Source organism: Salvelinus alpinus, chromosome 7, assembly GCF_045679555.1.
Source record: "Salvelinus alpinus chromosome 7, SLU_Salpinus.1, whole genome shotgun sequence".
Lineage (NCBI taxonomy): Eukaryota > Metazoa > Chordata > Actinopteri > Salmoniformes > Salmonidae > Salvelinus > Salvelinus alpinus.
The window spans coordinates 36,929,272-36,952,464 of NC_092092.1; the positions used below are offsets into that span (position 1 = coordinate 36,929,272).

The 23,193-nt window shown below is 43.5% G+C and overlaps 1 protein-coding gene across 2 annotated transcripts in view; it reads right to left on the reverse strand.

Moving 5' to 3' along the window:
- The window catches only part of LOC139580939 (glutamate receptor ionotropic, delta-1-like), a 437,178-nt gene that overhangs the window by 200,965 nt on the left and 213,020 nt on the right, over positions 1–23,193 (reverse strand). For both annotated transcript variants that reach the window (XM_071410111.1, XM_071410112.1), the window contains exon 3: positions 16,105–16,389. In XM_071410111.1, coding sequence (XP_071266212.1) covers positions 16,105–16,389 — 285 coding nt within the window. The remainder of the gene's footprint in view (positions 1–16,104; positions 16,390–23,193) is intronic.

The following is a 23,193-nucleotide window of genomic DNA, read 5'->3' on the forward strand; positions in this document are numbered from 1 at the left end:
AAGCAGGTGCAGGTGGAGCACACTGCTGATGGTAATGACCAATATTTGGTGCAGGGTGGGCAGCAGACGGACCGGGGCCAGGATGGAGAGCCCAAGGACCGGGGTGGTCAGCGTACGGACAAGGATGGGGCAGCCCAAGGACCGGGGTGGTCAGCGTACGGACAAGGATGGGGCAGCCCAAGGACCGGGGTGGACAGAAGACGGACCAGGGCCAACAATTGATGATGACTTTTCATGCGAGTGTTGTTCAGCTTGCAGCTATAGCTGGAGATCAGCATCATGGTCAAGGTTGGTTACCATACTTTTCATAAAGGTGTTAACTGCACTCTCAAATGTTGTATTTTTCTTCTTGCTGCCTCTGACTTCAGAACTGGTGAGGAGAGGAGAAGGAAGGAGAAAAATTTTAACATTTAAAATATCTAAGCTCCTAACATACTGTAACCATCCACTAGCAATTACTTATTTGAAACTAATTGTAGATAACATGGCTGTGGGGGAGGATAGTTATACACGTGTATATGAAATGATTCATTCTAAGATTAGAAAGAGATATGAATTTACTTTCACCAGAGATGTGTTCCGTCTTTGATATGGATTTACTTGGACCAGGATCAGTGAGCTCTTGGTCACGGAACATCTGAAGGGGCGGATGGAGATGGTGTAGAGTCTGTGATGCAGAACAAACTGGTGGTGGGTAGTCGGAGCATCCTCTGAAAGAAGAAGCATCCATGACAGTTATTGCTTTGAATAGTGTAACTGTCAGACACATGGAGGTATTTTCAGAGGCATTCGATGTGCTTATTGTCAGTTCCTACCTACCTACTACCACTACCAAAATGATATTCCCTAGGTTACGCTGTGTGTTCATATTCAAGCAATTTAAGGTCACGCATGCTGTCCCAACACATAATAATGAGATAGCGCATTCTAATGTAAAAGACCCTTGCTCAATACTAAAAGGTTGTATTCTATACTCATTTGCAGAGGAAAACAGTTATTCATTTGTTAGATAAGATTTCAAATTCAGGGGACCCTAAATTGGGCCCCAAACCCAAGTTTAGGAGCCACTGAGCTAAACACTCTCCAAAAACGTTATAGGACCAACCGTGGCACACGTTGCCAACATTTATCTACTTTGCATGCGAAACATTACAGTTCACTAATAATTATTGTCTAAATGAATGTATGGAGAAGTAACTAGCTACACTAACAATGTAGGTGACAGGATAGCATCTACACGTAGTTAGCTAATAACGTCAGCTATATAGCTTGAAGATAATGACATAGCAACACGTTAGTCAGCTAGCGAGCTAGAACGTTACCTTCATGTTCCAGATTGACAGCATCCTCATCATCGGTATCTGCGCTGTCCAGGACCACCGACGGACTGGTAGTTGGTCGTTCACCCAACACATAAAGAAATTGACATGTCGCCGTGCCATTCCCGCTCTGATTATTATCGTCTTTTGCCTTCTTGTACACCCCTTTCAAATGTTAATCTTTTGCTGGCCCTGGAGCCAGGTGTGTATGTATTCTTTCCCTTCCATTTTCCTGGCTATGTACCTGAACACTGAGTGTACAAAACATTAAGAACACCTTCTCTTTTCATGACAAACTGACCAGGTGAATCCAGGTGAAAGCTATGATCCCTGATTGATGTCACCTGTTAAATCCACTTCAATCAGTGAAGATTAAGGGGAGGAAACAGGTTAAATAAGGATGTTTAAGCCTTGAGACAATTGAGACATGGATTGTGTATACAGTGCATTCGGAAAGTATTTAGACCCCTTGACTTTTTCCACATTTTGTTACGTTACAGCTTTTTCTACAATGGATTAAATCGTTTTTCTCCCCCTCATCAATTTACACACAATACCGCATAATGACAAAGCAAAATCTGTTTTTTAGACATTTTTGCAAATGTATTAATAATACAAAGCTGAAATATCACATTTACATAAGCATTCAGACCCTTTTTCTCAGTACTTTGTTGAAGCACCTTTTGGCAGCAATTACAACCTCGAGTCTTCTTGAGTATGACACCTGTATTTTGTGAGTTTCTCCCATTCTTCTCTGCAGATCCTCTCAAGCTCTGTCAGGTTGGATGGGAAGCGTCGCTGCACAGCTATTTTCAGGTCTCTCCAGAGATGTTCGATCGGGTTCAAGTCCAGGCTCTGGCTGGGCCACTCAAGAACATTCAGTGTCCCGAAGGCACTCCTGCGTTGTCTTGGCTGTGTGCTTAGGGTCGTTGTCCTGTTGGAAGGTGAACCTTTCCCTATTCTCAGGTCCTGAGCGCTCTGCAGCAGGTTTTCATCAAGGATCTCTCTGTACTTTGTTCCATTCATCTTTCCCTCGATCCTGACTAGTCTCCCAGTCGCTGCTGCTGAAAAACATCCGCCCACAGCTTGATTCTGCCACCACCATGCTTCTTCGTATGGATAGTGCCAGGTTTCCTCCAGACGTGATGCTTGGCATTCAGGCCAAAGAGTTCAATCTTGGTATCATCAGACGACAGAATATTGATTGTTGAGGAGTGGCTTCCGTCTGGCCACTCTACCATTAAGGCCTGATTTGTGGAGTGCTGCAGAGATGGACGTTTTTCCCATCTCCATAGAGGAACTCTGGAGCTCTGTCAGAGTGACTATCGGGTTCTTGATCACCTCCTTGACCAAGGCCCTTCTCTCCCGATTGCTCAGTTTGGCCGGGAGGTCAGCTCTACGGAAGAGTCTTGGTGGTTCCAAACTTCTTCCATTGAAGAATGATAGATGTCACTGTGTTCCTGGGGACCTTCAATGCTGCAGAAATGTGTTGGTACCTTTCCCCAGATCTGTGCCTCGACACGGTCCTGCCTCAGAGCTCTACGGACAATTTCTTCCACCTCATGGCTTGGTTTTTGCTCTGACATGCACTGTCAACTGTGGGACCTTTATATAGACAGGTGTGTGCGCCTTTCCAAATCATGTCCGATCTATTGCATTTACCACAGATGAATCAATCAAGCTGTAGAAACATCTCAAGGATGATCAATGGAAACAGGATGCACCTGAGCTCAATTTCGAGGCTCATGGCAAAGGGTCTGAATTCAAATAAGGGATTTATTTTATGTCGTTTTTATACATTTGCAAACATTTCTAAAAACCTGTTTTCGCTTTGTCATTATGGGGTATGGTGTGTAGATTGATGAGGGAAAAACTATTGTATCCATTTTAGAATAAGGCTGTAACGTAACAAAATGTAGAAAAAGGGAATGGGTCTGAATACAGTACTTTCCGAATGCACTGTATGTGCCATTCAGAGGGTGAATGGGCAAGACAAAATACTTTAAGTGCCTTTGAACGGGGTATGGTAGTAGATACCATGTGCACTGGTTTGTGTCAAGAACTGCAATGCTGCTGGATTTTTCACGCTCAACAGTTTCCTGTTTGTATCATGAATGGTCCACCACCCAAAGGACATCCAGCCAACTTGACACAACTGTGGAAAGCATTGGAGTCAAAATGGCTGGATGTCAATACCCAACACACTGGATATGAGGTGAGGTGACTGGATATGAGGTGAGGTCACTTTTCCTCCCTGCGGTTGCTAGTTCTGGCCTTTGTAGAGTGAGGCCGGAATGTCCTGGGTGTATGGATGACTGGCCAGCCAGTTAATACTTTTCCTAGTCCCAAAGACTGGAGCTATTTGATATTCACTTAATTTTCTCACTGAGCTGGCACACAGCACCTCTGCTTCTCAGGTCCAGTGGAGAAACTCCACACTCATCCATCCTCCAGGCTCTACACTCCACAGTATGGAAGAGGAAGAAGAGAGGGTGAGAGGGGTATATCCTCCTTATTTTCTATCTTAAAAGCCCTTTTTGCATATGGAGTCGCGAATCCGGACTGGATAACCCTTTCATAAATTCATTTTCACCACGTCTTGGTAAGCGCATCGCAGAAGAACGCACGAGACGGGGACTCCTTTCAAATGACTTCTTCCCTCCCACTGTTTCACTCAGAGCAGAAGAGAAGCCGTCGAAGGAGGAGGCGGAGGGGGGGGAAATGACTTCAGCTTCAAGTAGAGCAGAGAGCCAAAAGCAATTGCGCATCTAATACCAGGCTAATGCCCTGGCCCCTACCAACAAGCACATGGAGGAGCTCAGCGAAATCTGCCTGGGTCTAAGAGGAAGCTACAACAGGCCTACACCCTCATTCTCCCCCAAGAGCATTGGGATCCCATTTAAATATCTTGGCTGAAAACACACCTCGCTGTCACAGGCAAATGGCTGGATCCCCAGGAGCTAGGGGAGCGAGGAGAGAAGTGTCATTTATCATGGCGGCTGCTGGTGCCTCCCGCCTTCCCTCCATCGGCGTCCCTGACTGAGGAGAGGCAAGGCGAGGGAGAAGAGACTGAAGGGTCTTAGGCTGCTGTCAAACCCTGCTCTATTTGCAGCAAAGGCACCGTTTTTTTTTATGCAGAGTGATTACCCAAAGGGCAAGGGGTCGGTATGATGTGTTGAGGTATATCCGTTATCCGTTTTTTTTTTCTCATAAAACTACAATATAGTGTTTTTATGGATTTCAGCCTCCATACTATGTTATCGTGACAGCTACAGTGTAATGCATCACATTACTTTACATTAGACGCAGTATGAATAGTCTCCATAACACTTCATCTTGGCCATATTTCTTGGCCATGTGGGATGAGTCGCAACAGGACAGGCATTGTAAGGGAACTACCCAACTCAGCTCTCATAGAGGAGAAGAAAATGGCAAAACACAAAAACAGGTAATAAAGACAAATGTCAAAGTGTGTTCAGTTTAATCTACCAGGTCCAGTCAGAAAAGCCTTCATGTCGTATCAGATCATATTATAGCACACCTATATCACACCTTTTTGAGAGAGAGAGAGAGAGAGAGAGAGAGAGAGAGAGAGAGAGAGAGAGAGAGAGAGAGAGAGAGAGAGAGAGAGAGAGAGAGAGAAAGAGAGAGAGAGAGAGAGAGAGAGAGAGAGAGAGAGAGAGAGAGAGAGAGAGAGAGAGAGAGAGAGAGAGAGAGAGAGAGAGAGAGAGAGAGAGAGAGAGAGAGAGAGAGAAAACTTCAGTGCTAAGACTTTTTCTCAGTCTAGGGTGTTGTAATAAAAAAATATCATCTTTATTTAACTAGGCAAGTCAGTTAATAAGAGCAAATAATTATTTACAATGACGGCCTACCCAGGCCCTGTAATGGGAGACTTCAGTATGGATGGACTTGGAGGACTCAAGTTAGTGTTAAGAACAAATGAAAATGAGATGACTGGTGATCTCGCTTCCCCCCCCTTTCTCTCTCTCCCCCCTCTCTCCAATTACCTCATGTCTTTCTCCCCCTCTCTCTACCTCCCCTGACATGTCTCTCTCTTCCTCCCCATATCTCCATCTCTATCCTACTCTCATGGCACTCCAATCGCGCTCACAACCCCCCAGTCTCCTAGACAATCCACGTCACATGGTGAGGGCCCAAGGTGAGTGTGGTGGGTGGAGTTTAAGAAAGAGACGGAGTCATTCACACACACAGCATCTCACCGAGTCCCTATTCCCGCTACCGCCTCTTCCCCTTAGTGAAGATCCCGGGCCAATTAGGGACTATAATGAGAGGCAACATCAAAGCATCGATGAAAAGAAAGAAAATAGAAGAGCCCAAATATTGGAGCTGCTGCAGGTGTCCAGACAATATCACATGCAGGCCCCGTGGAATGCGTAATCAGCGACAACAAATTGCCGCTGCGAATCTGACGACCATGAAGGCTCCGCTCAACGACATCCCCTAAGAATTCATCATCAGCTCGACTTGTGTGAAGTCCGACCACTGATGAGAAGCTACACTCTGAAATACTGTGTAGAAGCGGTCATCATGATTGCCTCAAAGTTAAAGATGGTCAAAGAAAAGGGTCTTAGTACTTTGGATGAAATTGGCAGAAGGAAGTCGCATTTGACTCTCCTAACACATATTTTTGTTTTTAAGCATAGAATGCACTCTGTAGGCTAGTGTATGTCTACTTAAAGTAATGGGAGGTTTTTACTGTGCCTCCCAAAGAATACAATACCGGTACATTTAACATCAAGACTCAGTCATTCTGAGACAGGAATATAATTTCCAGGCTGGCATTCTCAGTTGGCTCACTGTGTCTGTGAATCTGGCAATGGCTTAGTGTAAATGAGGCCGCTTTCAAAAAATGTGTATTAGTTAATACAGCCATAAATATGTATAAGCCGTCATAAGATTTTAAGTGGATTCTCAAAATAACTGAATTCCTATTAAGAATTGAACATGATGAGGAGTGAGCACTGTCACCAAATATGGATTCCAATTGAGAGCCATACATTCATTCGCATGTAAATTAAGCCAGAATTACTGACACTTTCATAAACGTCTGGCAGTAAAATTTACATCCAGTCTGGCTGGCTTAAATCAGAATGAGCTCTCTCAGGCAGCTCTGGTATACGTGTGAAATATGGAGCGGCATTAAATTAAATTATTCACACGCGCACGGCCCTACACTACAAGCCAAATAAAAAAACGAAATAGCCGCCAAAGGAACATCTGTACTGTGGCACCTGTCAATTGATGATAATCCACCTCCATTCGGCACACCCCATCCTCTCCTCCGCTCCCCCAACGGTTCACACCATTCTCAGAGTGAATTCCCTATGATATACATTTACGTCATCTTCAAATGATCAAAATGTTAACCATGCTAACGAGGGCAGCACTTCCTGTGCTCCCACATAGGCGTCAACTAGTCTGCCTTCGGGAGGAGAGGATAGGAAAGGAGAAGCGCTGGCGGGCTGCTTTGAAGCTGGGTGCTACTGGAGGATCAGCCTGGACCTGTGATGTGAGGTGACTTCTGTTGGCCTCTCCTGGAGCAAGCTGCCTCAGAGCATCAAGCAGCTCTGGGAATTATTACTCAGCATAATATACAGTTCCTTCAGAAAGTATTCACGTCCCATTACTTTTTTGCACACTTTGTTGTGTTACAGTCAATTTGAAATGGATTAAATTGAGATTTTGTGTCACTGGCCTACACACAATACCTCATAATGTCAAAGTGAAATTAGGTTTAAATACATTTTTTGAAATGAATAAAAAATGTCCAGGCTTTTGCCATAGATGGCAAAGTGCTTGTCTCTGGACCACACAAGCTTTAGATTGCATTCTGCTAAGGCACTTGTCACTCTCTACATTGGTCAGCTACATTGGTGACCAGGGTGGAATTCTTCTGATACGTCTATGTGGCCTTGGCACTCCAATGCTCCTAGAGAGAAGGGGGAATACTGAAGAAAGCGTTGATGATAGTTCTACAGTCTCCATCAGAGGTCCAGGCTTTTGGCATAGATGGTCAAGTTCTCGTCTCTGTACTGCAACATTGTAGGATTGTGCCTTCCACGGCACTTGATATACACTACATGACTAAAATGCTCATCTCATTCCAAAATCATCGCCATTAATATGGAGTTGATCAACCCCTTTGCTGCTATAACAGCCTCCACTCTTCTGGGAAGGCTTTCCACTAGATGTTGGAACATTACTGCGGGGACTTGCTTGCATTCAGCCACTAGGATTAGTGAGGTCGTTCACTGATGTTGGGCGTTTAGGCCTGGCTCGCTGTCGGCGTTCCTATTCATCCCAAAGGTGTTTGATGGGGTTGCAGTCAGGGCACTGTGCAGGCCTGTCAAGTTTTTCCACATCCCATCTCGACAAACCGTTTCTGTATGGGCCTCGCCTTGTTCACGGGGGCCTTGTCATGCTGAAACAGGAAAGGGCCCTCCCCAAACTGTTGCCACAAAGTTGGAAGCACAGAATCATCTAGAATATCATTGTATGCAGTAGCATTAAGAAATAAGGTTGAAACATGAAAAAAAGCCCCAGACCATTATTCCTCCTCCACCAAACTTTACAGTTGGCACTATGCATTTGGGCAGGTAGCGTTCCACCAAATTCAGATTAGTCCGTCAGACTGCCAGATGGTGAAGCATGATTCATCACTCCAGAGAATGCGTTTCCACTGCTCCAGAGTCCAATGGTGGCGAGCTTTACACCACTCCAGCCGACGCTTGGCATTGCGCATGGTGATCAAAGGCTTGTATGCGGCTGCTCGGCCATGGAAACCCATTTCATGGTGCTCCCGATGAACAGTTCTTGTGCTGACGTTGCTTCCAGAGGCAGAATGGAACTCGGTAGTGAGTGTTGCAACCGAGGACAGACGATTTTTACACGCTATGCGCTTCAGCACTCGGCGGTCCCGTTCTGTGAGTTTATGTGGCCTACCACTTCACGGTTGAGCCGTTGTTGCTCCTAGATGTTTCCACTTCACTATAACAGCACTTACAGTTGACCGGGGCAGCTCTAGCAGGGCAGACATTTGATGAACCGACTTGTAGGAAAAGTGGCATCGTATGACGGAGTCACCGAGCTCTTCAGTAAGGCCATTCTAATGTCAATGTTTGTCTATGGAGATTGCATGGCTGTGTGCTCGCTTTTATACACCTGTCAGCAATGAGTGTGGCTGAAATAGCCGAATCCACTCATTTGAAGGCGTGTCCACATACTTTTGTATATATTGTGTACATTGATTGGCTGGAATGGAGCGAATGGAATGGTATCAACAACATCTTTTTTTTGCACTCTATTCCACCAATTCTACTCCATTCCAGCCACTGTTATGAGCCATCCTCCCCTCAACAGCCTACACTGCTATCTACATGCTTTTATTTGGGTTTCTATGCAAAGTATATGATTGAATGTTTCTCAAGGCCTGCAGCTATTTACTTTAAATGAGACATATAATCATGTCAAAACAACAACAAAAAAATTGGAGAGAGATAGCTAATGAAACACACATGGACTTTTACAGTAGCTGGCTAGGCTAGTCAAACTAACATTAGCTAGCTTTAAATACATTGGCTAGATAGAAGCAGGCCATTGGCTGCCTTCATCACAAGGAGTATGTACGAGAGTTCTGATTGGTTCCAAGTTTAGCAGTTTGGCAAATTTGAATTAATTGAAGGTGCCAACAGATGGTAAAGTCATCATAAAAACGTTTTACTGGAATATACAAAAAATGTACTCCTCCCTCGACGGGGATCAATCAACTTCACGTTTTTGGGCTTCGGATCACCACGTAGGTGGTGTTGTCAGTATTCACAGGCTAGTAACGCTACAAGCTAAGATAAACAAGAACGCAGACGAGCTTAAGATTAAGGCCTCAGTCGGCGTTTATTTAAGCACTAATGCTCTGTAAATATCTATCTCTTTCTAGTAAGGGTTCGGGGTACATCCTTACTTAGCATTCTCGCCAGGCTTAGGCAATAGCTGCCGTTAAATGAGCAATCGCGGAGTTCACTTGTTTGGCTGTAGCAGATAGGATCTGCTAGATGGAGACTAATTAACTGATAACACTTTATTACATGACTTGGGCAGATGGTAAGGGTGACTGGCTTGGGAGTGGATTTGTCCTCCGTTTCCTCCACTCAGAGAGCCTAGCCATGCACTCCTGGGGGAACTGTTTGTATAAATAAATCTGTCTGGGTTCATGTCGTTCCTGCATTCTGCAGGGTGTCTCGATAATATCATCACTCATTTTGAACGGCACAGCGAGGGGTAAGGGAGCGGTAAAGGTAATAGGAGTTCTAGGAGTGACTCAGCTGATTTCAATCCAGACATCTCCTCTCCTCCTCGTCCATAAATGAAATCCCCTCCGCAGGCTGATATTTGTTTATTTATACTGAGGCATTACTATCAGGACAGTGGGTATTAAGAACTGCTACAGTAATAACCCCCCCCCTGACTTTACGGCCTGTGATTCATAAAGGTACACCACTAAATATAATGAAATTGCTGCGGACCAAACGTCTAGACTGGGAAAATACAGGTAACTGCCAAAATAAAGGAAACACCAACTTAATAGGGCATTGGGCCACCACGAGCTACCAGAACAGCTTCAATGCACCTTGGAATAGATTCTACAAATGTCTGGAACTCTATGGGAAAGATACATTTTCCCGTGAGCCATTCCATAATTAGGTGTTTTGTAGATGGTGGTAGAAAACGCTGTCTCAGGTGCCACTCCAGAACCTCCCATAAGTGTTCAATTAGATCTGGTGACTGAGGCGGCCATGACATATGGCCGCCATGCCCCGTTTAGAGGCACTTAAAACTTTTGTCTATAACATCGTTCTCATGCTCATTAAACCATTCAGTGACCACTCATGCCCTGTGGATGAGGGCATTGTCATCCTATGGGGGCATAGCCATGGTAGCCAAAATAGTTCAATATACTATGCATCCCTCACTTACTCATATTTCCGTTATTTGGGCAGCTACCTGTACATGCATAAGCAAAATGATGAAGCCTAGAAGTAAATGAATAATTTAAGGGTCAGGCACATGGGGTGTTGAACTGATGCTGGACTTCAATGCTCGGCATTGAACTCTGATAGAGATGATGAAAATCTTATGTGGCGAACCCTGAACCTGTGTATCCACTCAACCAGTTTACCCTGACCCCTATAAATGACCTATCACCAACATAAAAATACACTGAGGGTACAAAACATTAGGAACACGTTGAGTTGCACACCCTTTTGCCCTCAGAACAGCCTCAATTCATCAGGGGCTGGACTCTACAAGTTGTCGAAAGTGGTCCAGAGGGATGGTGGCCCATGTTGACTCCAATGCTTCCCACAGTTGTGTCAAGTTGTCTGGATGTCCTGTGGACCATTCTTGAGGAAACTGGAAACTGTTGAGTGTTTCCAGGTGGGTGTGAAAAACCCAGCACCGTTGAAGTTCTTGACACTTTCAAACCAGTGCGCCTGGCACTTACTGTAGTACCTTTTGCACTCAGACCAGCTTCAATTTGTTGGTAATGGACCCTGCAAGGTGGTGAAAGCATCTACAGGGATGCCGGCCCATATTGACCCCATTGCTTCCTTCCCACAGTTGTGTCAAGTTGGCTGGATTTCCTTTAGGTGGTGGACCATTCTTGATACTCACGGGAAACTGTTGAGCGTGAAAAGCCCAGCAGTAGTGTATTTCTTGACACAAACCAATGCGCCTGGCACCTTCAACCATACCCCGTTCAAAAGCACTTACATTTTTTTGTCTTGCCCATTCACCTTATGAATGGCACACACACACAATCCATGTCTCAATTGTCTCAAGGCGTAAAAAATCCTTGTTTAACCAGTCTCCTCCCATTCATCGAAATTGATTGAAGTGGATTTAACAAGTGACATCAATAAGGCGTCATCACTTTCACCTGGATTCACCTGGTCAGTCTATGTCTTGGAAAGAGCAGTTGTCCTTAATGTTTTGTACACTCAGTGCATAGATATACTACAGCATGTCAGCTCCAGACAGCATTGTAAACCATCAGGCGGAAACGAAGGCAGAGACCCATGTACAGCATTGTAAGGTCACAACCCTGTGAGTCAACACACATCATCCAGCCCTCATTGCTTTTCGCCTCACTCTCCCTTCTTTTTTTTTCTGTTTTCACAACGTCAGGAGGCTTTTGTTCTGGCTGGCTAACAGGTGCCTCTTATTGGTGCTGATGAAAACAGGAAATTTGGAACCTGGTCGAAAGTAGTGCACTATATAAGGGACAGGGTGACAATTCAGTCCCTGGTTGCAGCCAGCCTTAACCCAGCCCGCCTGTGTGTGATTGGGAGTCCATATTTGACGTGGCACTAGCTGCTGTGTCATGCTCGGTGGAACATTCGACGGAGCCGCAGCGTGAGCCAAAGCACTGTGTGAAGGACGGAGCAGATCAATGCAACGGGTAAATCAATTCAATGAACTGTAGCGGTGGTGTGTTTTCGCCCTTCACTCCACATTTCTTCATTCTATAGAGACCCGCTGTCTAAATCCTGAGTCCCAACGCCTCCCACAGGATAATGACATAGCCCAGCCAATGGCAGAGTGGGGCTCGATTATTAAAGCTGCAATATGTAACTTTTTGGGAGACCCGACCAAATTCACATACAAATGTGAGTTATAGATCTGTCATTCTAATGGCAAAGCAAGTCCAATAAGCGGTAGATCTGTTCTATGTGCGCTATGTCTTGGCTTCGCATTCTTAAGTTTTGTTTTTGCATCTTTTACTTTCGGTTTTGTACACCAGCTTCATACACCTGAAAATACAATATTTTGGGTTATGGAAAAAATATTTCACAGTGGTTAAGATGGTGCAATGATTATCTGTACTTTACTAGAATTTTAGTAACCAGGAAATGGCGGAGCGATTTCTGCATAGTGCACCTTTAATTAATGAATGTATTTATTCATTCATTACTCACTCGGTTATTTTTTACAAGACTGACCCCATGTTCAAAGCAGTGCTATGTAGAAAGTGTCGTGCATGGTATAACCAAAATGACTGCTTTCACAATCAGCAATGATGGCAACTAGTTTGGCTGACGCGAAGCGGGTAGGAGTCAGGAGGACTTCGAGTTAGGTGTTAGCCAGATACATGGAGAAAGCAGAGCAGTAAACATTGTTTCAGCAGTTTTTTCTAACCATATGCCAGCCAAAAACTGTCTACTCCACACTGTTCATGGGACTGAAGTACCATGAAAAAAAAAAAAATGCTATTTCTGCATTTCAAGCAGCATCACTGCACACATTTCTATAACAGGTAGAGGGATTTGCCCTTTTGTCCTTTTGTCAGCAAGCAAGAAGAGGGAATTGTCTGTGCTTTATGGAGCGAAGCAGGATTTCCATGAGGAAGTAACAGAGAAAAAGAATGAGAGAGAGAAAGCGAGAGAGTGCGACAGCAAAATAAACAGAGAGAGAGAAGAGAGAGAGAGACACAGACAGAAAGTGAATTAGAAGAGAGAGGATGCAAGACAGACAGAATTAAAAAATGAAAGGGAGAATGAGCATGGAGGTTAAGAGAGGACAGGGGCAGGCAAGGGAGGCAGGGTGGAGAAGGGGGAGATGGGATGGAAGCAGCAATGCAATCCAAAGTCTCTCCTTAATCATCATCATTCAGCTGTCAGGCCTGGGCAAGGCTGGAGCCAGGCCTGGACACCCAAACCCAGACCCCATCTGCTCCTAATAAACTTAAACAAAGGCCTTAATTTGAATAAATGTGCCTTTTTCTCCTCCCCTCACTTTTTAATGCCTTTGCTCATCAAAGGGAGGGATATTGCTGAGGTTGGGTTTGGGGGGGATGGAGTTGTGGGGAGGAAAAAGCTGGCTTGTATATGCCTGTTTATAATCCAACTCATTTGGTGAGTCAGATGGTTCACTGACAACCATTCTTGGTGCTCTGTTATGACCTTCGATTGTAAAGTGTAGTGCTGCGCACCCCTCTTTTGTAACGTCCACGTGCATGTTTGTTTACCTTGAGAACAGGAAGACATTATGCATCCTCTACGGCCTCTACAACTCTTTGAAATACGAGAAAAAATATCATAATCGAACATAATAGAGCTGTATACAGGTTTGAGGTCAGGCGGTGTCAGAGGAAGACACAATTTTTTGTTCGAAAGGCTCCAGCCACCCAAGCCTTAGGCTGTTCTCTCTGCTACCGCACGGCAAGTGGTACCAGTGCATCAAGTCTGGAAACAACAGGACCCTGAACAGCTTCAATCCCCAAGCCATAAGACTGCTAAACTAGCCTGCTAAATAGCTAATACCTGGACTACCTGCATTTACCTTTTTTTGCACTAACTCTCTTGCACTGACTCTATGCACACACACTGGACTCTACCCATACAGTCGCGTACTTACACTGACACCCCAACACACACATACACACCCACGCACTACATATGTCCACACACACATAACATGCGCACACATGCAAACTGGCGCCACACAGACTTTCACACTCACCACATATGCTGTTGCTGCTACTATCTATTATCCATCCTGTTGCCTAGTCACTTTACCCCTACCTACAGTGAGCTCCAAAAGTATTGGGACATGACACATTCTTTTTAATTAAACAATGACTATGAGGTTAAAGTGCAGACTGTCAGCTTTAATTTGAGACATGCTGACCTCTCACGATTACATTAACAGAGGAGGTTAGCATTGTTGGGGGGTAATGATTTGCATGCCTCTGTAAGATTCATTCAGGATTATCCGTAATCATGGTACCATCCACATTAATGTAGAAGTGTTTAGAAACATATTTCATTCTTATTTACAATAAATGTGACTCAAAATGACAATACATTATTTACCATTCATTTCTATTGGGCACAAAATAATCTGACACAAAACCAAAACTAACTGCAAATGCATCCAACAAGTTTGTAGTTACAAGCTTGATGTATTCGTTGTCTGCTGGGAATATGGGACCAAATACTAAACGTTTGACTACTTTAATACACATAAGTGAATTTGTCCAAATACTTTTGGTCCCCTAAAATACTTTTGGTCCACCAAACCTCGTACTCCTGCACATCGACTCGGTATTGGCACTCCCTGTATATAGCCATGTTATTTTGACTCATTATTGTTATCCGTTATTCACTGTCTACTCATTTCTTGTGTCACTATTTACATTTTAACTCTGCATTGTTGGAAAAGGACCCATAAGCGTTTCACTGACAAATACAATTCGATTTGATTTGATTCATTGGCTAAAACTACGCGGGGAGGATGCAACAATCTGTGTACAGAACTCCGTAGGAATTGAAGTCATATGAAGATGCCGTGGGGAAAATATTGAAGGATTCACATCGAACCAATCCTCTACAGACTAACACTTTATATTCACTAGCTATCTTAATTGCCTTAGAAGTAAATTGACATCACTTGCTTTCTTAAAAGTCCAATTATGGGACGCAACACACGCTAATACAGTGAAACAAACAGGTTTATGAATGCAATTAAAACCATTCATATTAAAATGCCACATTTACTAATAGAACAAATGAAGAAGCGCAAAACATGACGATATAACAGCCGTTTCTAATCTCTTCTTCATATGGATAGAGTGCCGTATCAGCTTGCTCATGATTTTGATCAATAACAGAATAGCAGCCGGAAACGTTAATATATTACCCCTACCATGGCCTATGCCACTCACACATGCACTGCAATCTGCTACACTGTTCTGAGAATCCAAATCCCATGGTGAAGAACTGAAAGTCCCTCATAGGCTGTGTTTAGACAGGCAGCCGAATTCTGATGTATTTTTCACTAGTTGGTCTTTTTACCAACCAGATCAGCTCTGGAAAAGATCTGGTGTGATTGGTCAAAAGACCAGTTAGTAGAAAGAAATATCAGAACTGGGCTGCCTGTGTGAACATGCCAGTGAGCAGTCATCCGACAATAATGAAATAACCTCGGTAACACTAATAAAGACCCTGGTTCAAGGGCATCACTGAAGCAAACCAAACATAGACAGGTTGAACTTCTGACCTTTTCTGTAGCCTCTCTCTACCTTCACAAACGTAGACACATAGACCTATAACGGAACAATATAAAACAGGAAATAGTATTCTCATCTAAAAGCATTGAGCTGCAAGGAACACGCTGTAAAACCGTGGATCCGATCATGGAGCTGCTGTACAGTACATCCCATCATACATTTACATGTGTAACTTAGCAGACGTTCTTATTCAGAGCGACTTACAGTCCGTGCATTCATCTTAAGATAGCCAGGTGGGACAACCACATACCACAGTCATAGTAAGTACATGTTCCTCAATAAAGTAGCAATCAGCAAATTCAGAGCTAGTAAGGGGGGGGGGGGAGTAAAGTGTGAGTGTGAGTTCTCAAGTTGGGTTGCGCTACTATTTGACTCTTTTGATCCTGATTAACACCATTCAATAAGTCTCAGGAACAGGTGGTTCGTTGACGAGCAAGACAGCCTCTCTCCCTCTTCTCACAGCGAGATCCCCATGTGACCGTGAGTGAGCTCCATTTACTCCGTCTGATCACTCAGCCCTGAGGGGCTCCATTGATTGGGGCACCTGTGTCGCCGGAAACACCCCAAACCTTCACCCCTCGGCCCCCATACCCCTCGTCACCAACCTCCTTCCACCATGCTCCAGAATCCTTTTTAAGCGCCGCCTCTGAAGCATGTTCACTAGCTAGGTAGAGCGGGCGCCAGCACATACTCCACACTTACCATACTCATTGTCATAAAAGACAATGAACTTCTGCCAGCGCAGCTCGCCGACCAGCGTGAGCATGACTTCGTTGAGGCGGACGGGCGGGCGCGCCGCTAAGGTGTAGCGCTGGCCGTCAGGACTGGGGTTGAGCTGGCAGGCGGTGCGTGGCGAGCCCTCGCCGCTCCGCTGGACGTACAGGTGCGGGATGTGCATGGCGTCCGTCAGGGATTGGAGGGCGCTGGCCGATGCACAGCCCGTAGAGGTCACCAGAGCCAGGATGCCCTGGGTCATCAGCTCACAGGCTGGGGGTAGGAGGTAGAGAAAGAGAGGTAGAGAGAAAGGGATAGAGGATTAGTACGGTAAAGTAAGCAGCCCATCAATCTAACTATAAAGCACATACTGCATATTGTCATGAGAAGAAGCAAATATAATATTATGAAAATTGAATTCTAGTCTTCAGTGAATACTAATGCTCACATTACAGCTTTGAATGCGTTGCCTTAAGTCAACGTAAGGAAATTATTAAGAATAATGATTAAGAAGAAACAGTTATTGTAAAGACAGTCACTGAGTCAATTGCTTCATGACTTCCCTTTGCAATCCCTCAGTTTTGATAGACAACCACTGTATGTAACAGTGACTCAAGGCTTTGGCAGTTCTACAGTGGACAGCTGACACAGATAACGCATTGCGTTACAGCAACTATAAAGGGATCTGAGTCTCAATCCCCTATAAAAACTTCTCTCTCTCCTCATGATTAGTATAACCTTTTTCCGAATCTTCTCCACTATTTAGCTCACACACTCCCTCGCCAGACTTGGCAACCTTAAGCACTGACTGCTCTTCATTTTAGAGGTCCTACAGAGCTAGGGCAAATTATTCCCAGTTGAGGGATTTAAAAAGGAGACACACAGGACTCAGAGTGATCTCAAGCCCATTCGTTCACTGCACCACGAGTCCGCGACAAAGGAGAGAAGACAGTCTCACACTAACACTCGCCCACTGCAGAGGGCTTATGTTACGTTATCCGCAGCAGCTTAAGTAAGACCTCCAGAGACTAGGGGCTGTATACCAAAATGGCACCCTATTCCCTACATAGTGCACTACTTTTGAACAGAGCCCTATTGGGTGCCATTTGGGATGGAACTCTTGGCTTGGACTGGGTGAATCCACAGAGTATAAGAGCATCGCTTTGGCTTTAAAACAAATACTGCTAATGAGGAAGTAATCAAAGAAAGCACAGCACTATTCACAGCCCTAAAGCATGATGGGATTGATCTGCTTCACTCCCCGTGTCTTTCAAAGAAAATCCCCCCTGTTCCTTTCCCCTGCTCCCCTGGTGACAACACATCCCAGGGCAAACACCCGGCAGCCCAGCCCAGGCCCCTTACCTCCAGATCAGCCAACATAATGGATCTGCCAACTGGATTTCCTTGATTGTTTTAAAGCTACTCAAACGGTGTCAAATGAAAATGAAATTAAAAGTGCCTCTAAAACCGTCTGGGATCGATACAAGGTTGGGGAAAATAGCGAGCGAAATAGTTTTTAATAAAAAGAGAGAATGGGGCCAAGGTGGGGTGAGAAGGAGGATTCATTGAATGACTTGCTGACACAAGACAAAAGGGATTGCTCATTGTCTGGCTGGCTATTACTCAAGGCCAATTGAGTGTTAATTCCTGTTACACTGAATTAAAAGCTCTGGTTTGTTGGTGGGTCTCCATCAATAGGACCTTTGCTCACTGTCTATATGCCCCCTGATCCCCCTACAGACAAGCTTTTACACACACACACACACAGACACACGCACACGCACACACACACACAGTCTTGTACAGCTATCCTTGAGGGGACACACAATTCAGTCCCATTCAAAATCCTATTTTCCCTAACCCTAACCTGTAATCTTACCCTTAGCCTAACCTTAACCTTAACCCTAACCCTAGCTCCTAACCCTAACCCTAAAGTAATTCTAACCTGAACAATAATTCTAACCTTAACTCTAATCCCCCTAGAAATAGCATTTGACCTTGCGAGGACTAACAAAATGTCTCCAGTTTGTTTACTATTCAAGAATAGTTCAACACGTCCACACAAGTATTGAGAATTTTTTTGTTGTTTTGGCTCTGTATTCCAGCACTTAGGATTTGATATCGGGTGAACCGTTTAGAAATTACAACACTTAAGTACATAGTCCCCACATTTTAAGGGACCAAAGACTAGGAACAAATTCACTTATTTGTATTAAAGTAGTCTGAAGTTTAGCATTTGGCCCCATATTCCAAGCACACGATGACTACATCAAGCTTGTGACTCGACAAACTTGTTGGATGCACTTGCTGTTTGTTTGGATTGTGTTTCTGATTATTTTGTGCCCAATAGAAATTAATATTAAATAATGTATTGTGTCATTTTGGAGTCAATTTTATTGTAAAAAAATCAGTTGAATATGTTTCTAAATATTTAATGTGGATTCTACCATGATTACGGATAGTCGTGAATGAATTGTGAATAATGATGAGTGAGAAAGACGCACAAATACACTATATATACAAACGTATGTGGACACCCCTTCAAATTAGGGGGTTCTGCTATTTCAGCCACACCCATTACTGACAGGTGTATAAACTCAAGCACACAGCCATGCAATCTCCATAGACAAACGTTGGCAGTAGAATGGCCTTACTGAAGAGCTTAGTGACGTTCAACGTGGCACCATCATAGTATGCCACCTTTCCAACAAGTCAGTTTGTCAAATTTCTGCCCAGCTAGGGCTTCCCCGGTTAACTGTAAGTGCTGTTGTTGTGAAGTGGAAACGTCTAGGAGCAACAACAGCTCAACCGCGAAGTGGTAAGCCACACATGCTCATAGCACGCGGCCGCCAAGTGCTGAAGAGCGTAGCAACGTCAGCACAAGAACTGTTCGTCGGGAGCATTACCAAATGGGTTTCCATGGCCGAGCAGCTAGCAGCTGCTCACAAGCCTAAGATGACCATGCGCGTCAGCTGGAGTGGTGAAAAGCTTGCCACCAATGGACACTGGAGCAGTGGAAACATGTTCTCTGGAGTGATGAATCATGCTTCACCATCTGGCAGTCCGACAAACAGATCTGGGTTTCACAGATGCCAGGAGAACGCTACCTACCTGAATGGATAGTGCCAACTGTAAAGTTGGGTGGAGGAGGAGTAATGGTCTGGGGCTGTTTTTCATGGTTCGGGCTATGCCCATTAGTTCCAGTGAAGGGAAATCTTAACGCTACAGCATGCAATGACATTCTAGATGATTCTGTTCTTCCAATTTTGTGGCAACAGTTTGGGGAAGGCCCTTTCCGGTTTCAGCATGACAATGCCGACGTGCACAAAAAGAGGTCTGTACAGAAATAGTTTGTCGAGATCGGTGTGGAAGAACTTGACTGGCCTACACAGAGCCCTGACCTCAACTCCATCGAACACCTTTGAATTGGAAGGCCGACTGCTAGCCAGACCTAATCGCCCAACATCAGTGCCCGACCTCACAAATGCTCTTGTGGCTAAATGGAAGTTCACGCAGACACGTTCCAACATCTAGTGGAAAGCCTTCCCAGAAGAGTGGAGGCTGTTATCGCAGCAAAGGCGGGACCAACTCCATATTAATGGCGATGATTTTGGAATGAGAAGTTCGACAAGCAGGTGTCCACATACTTTTTATACATATTATACCTCCAAGACATGCTAACCTCTCACCATTACAATAACAGGAGAGGTTAGAATTTTTGTGGGGGGGTATGATATTTATGCCTCTGTAACTTTCTCACTCATCATTATTCACGATTAATTCAGGATTATCCGTAATCATGGTAGCCTCCACATTAATGTAGAATTGTTTAGAAACATATTCCATTCTTATTTACAATAAAAGTGACTCCTAAATGACACAATACATTATTTATCATGAATCTCTACTGGGCACTGAAACACGACCAAAACAAACAGCAAATGCATCGCAACAAATGTGTAGAGTCACAAGCTTGATGTAGTAATTGGATGCTATGAATGTGAGACCAAATACTTCACTTTTTACTACTTTAACACACATATAAGTGAATTTCTTCCAATACTTTTGGTCCCCTATATACAAAAAGAGCTGTGACTTCTAAATTATTTACCTGATATGGAGGAAAATACCCTCAAATTAAAGCTGACAGTCTGCACTGTAGTCTCATAGTCATTGGATTATTTCAAATCCAAAGTGCTGGAGTGCAGAGCTAAAATAACAACAAAATTGTCACTGTCCCAATACTTTTGGAGCTCACCGTAGTTCAGTAAACTCCTCACCTCATGCTCTTGAGGCCCGGGAACAAATTAGTGATTGAGGCTCCAGCACAGCGTCCCATTAGTGAGTAATCCATTTTCTTGAGTCTAGACACAAGCCCTCATGTCCTATTGGAGTGTTATAATTGTTAATGGGTTTTTTCTCCAAAAAGAGCTAACGTGTGCATCACAACTAAGTATCTTTAAAAACACCAATCTTTCATACCGCCACCAGTCTCTGTGTGGGCTATGTCCTTCCTCAAACCAAAGGGAACTACAACATGGCTGTTTCTAAGCATTGATTTTCTGAGTCATACAACTTCTCTATCATGGTACAGTACCTTTGATCAAAATGGATTGGATGGTCGGCGGCAAAAATAGCACTCCACAAGAAATGTTATGGAGAACGGAGGGAACGGGAGCAGACTTCAGAGGAAAGAGAATCGTCTCGAGGGCTGAGGGCACATATCCCAATGTCATTTCCCATTTTCATCCTCCATGCTCAGGGAAAAGAAATCAGGCCAGGAAATCAACATGATTCAAAAGACCAGGAAGATATCATTGGATTCACAGAAGAGGGGAACACCAGACTGCTGTAAATTGAACACATGCTTCACCGGATTATGGTAAATGGGTTTCATCTGCTCTAAATCAATTGGGTCCCAAAACAGAGTAGAGAGGGAAACGACGTCCCTAAGAAAATGCAACCTGAAATCTCAGGTGTCGGCAATCTTCCCAATTGCTTATTCAAGAAATAGGATGACCCTGTATTCCAACAATTTAAAGCCTGCATACTGCTCCATGTTTATCAAATGCCCTCACTCCAACTTCAGTGGGCCCCTGTGCCATTACTGTAGGTAGACAATCAGTTTCATCTCATTTCAGTGCCAGTTCACTTCAGATGCGGCACCAATGGGTTGAAATTCTAATCTACAGTGGTTACTCCTTTAAAAGTCGCTTACACCGCGGGACTTAGAGGTACCCAGCGTCACGGCTTCATTGCTCCAGACCACGGTAAGGGGGGAGTTAGAGCACTCATTATGCATTTGGGTCCCAAGGTTTTTATATGACCAATCATATCGAGTGGTTCCAATGACGATTTGACGCGAGCCACCCGTCGCAGGTGACTTTCTTCAGCAAAGATGGCTGACATTACGGTGGAAGAAAATGTAAGTAATTATAACGTCATAACGAGTCATGGAATGGAATAGAAACACCATACTATTAATCAAATTAATTAAGAAAATACCAGTCTAAAGTTTGAACACACGCATTCATTCCAGGATTTTTCTTTATTTTTACTATTTTCTACATTGTAGAATAATAGTGAAGACATCAAAACTATGAAATAACACATATGGAATCAGTTAAGAACAAATTCTTATTTATAAGGACAACCTACTCCTTCCTCCCTGTCAGGGAATTGAACCCTGGTCTCCTGGGGTTCACTTTCCCATGTTTACCACGGTATGTATTGTAGGCTACGTTTACTTGTCAGACTGCACAGTAGCTTAATAAACAAAAGCAGGTGGCTTATATCTTCAAAACGCTTCAAATGCTTTATTATCCAAATGTAAAAGCATATACTGTACAGTACTGTTTTTCTTCACCAGCATCTTTATGCTTCCGATTATAAAATAATGATAAAAATACTCTTTCAAAATGCAGATGTTGATTTAGTTATGGATCCACAACGAATTGCTATGGGAATAAATATAACTGAATTACAGAAATGTTGGAACAAAGTTGTCTAATGAAGGCAAACAAATTGTTGCTTACTGGAAAATAATCTTTCAAACACACATGGTCACATTGTACAGCGTCATTATGGCTATTAGCAGGGCTATATTTTGGCCTTTATAAATATTATTTTGGCCTTTATCCATATTACAATCGCTCACTGTCATTTTTTAAAGACAAAATAATCTCCAAAATATCGTTATATATAGCCTTCCCGTCTATTTCAGCACCGTTTCGTGCTGCTCTGAGACAAGCATGGAGAAATGAAAATGTTCATGATATTCTTAAGATATATGTGTTGACTGAATATAAGCAAGTGATGTCTGCTAAATAATCAAGTTAGGTTTTTCCAGAAATAAACCATTCTAAATAACAAACTGGCTTCATTTACAAATGAGTGAGAATGTCTCACCCCATGATCAAGAAATGCCCTTTTCTCACTCACTCTAGGTTAAATGAAAACGAAATCTCAAAAATATTGTTACTTTTGAAACAAAGTGATTATTATTGTTGTTATTATTATTATTAATTAATTTAGAATTATATAAAAGTCCCTTAGATATTCTCAGATATTCTCACAGATCCTAATGGAAAACGCCCCTTAGATATTAATGTAGAATCCTCCAATCCTCTAAATGTAATTATTGGCGGAGAGTGACGTCATTGAAAAAAACATGTTTAGATTTACTGTAGGCCTACCATAGGCGAAATGAGTATTGGTTACACTAAAATGAGGGTTTGAAAATGCGCTGTAGCCTACTCCCGACCATCATGTTGTACAGCGCAATATTTTCCATTCCATCCGTATGGAAACCCTGAGGGTTTTGCTTTTCGTTTTTCTCGGAATAGAAACACCATAATATTAATCAAATTAATTAAGCCAAATTTCTTAAAATCAATCCCATGTACTATGTTATTACAAAAAAGGTTTTAAATGCTCTAGTAATGCCAATATAGGAGACTATCAAATGCTTCTCAAAGATGCCCTCTGGTGGTCAAACTAGCACTAACCTGTATTAACGTAAAAAATGGCTGACAATTAAATAACGTGCCATAGAATGCTGCAGCAGCCCGCAAGGTG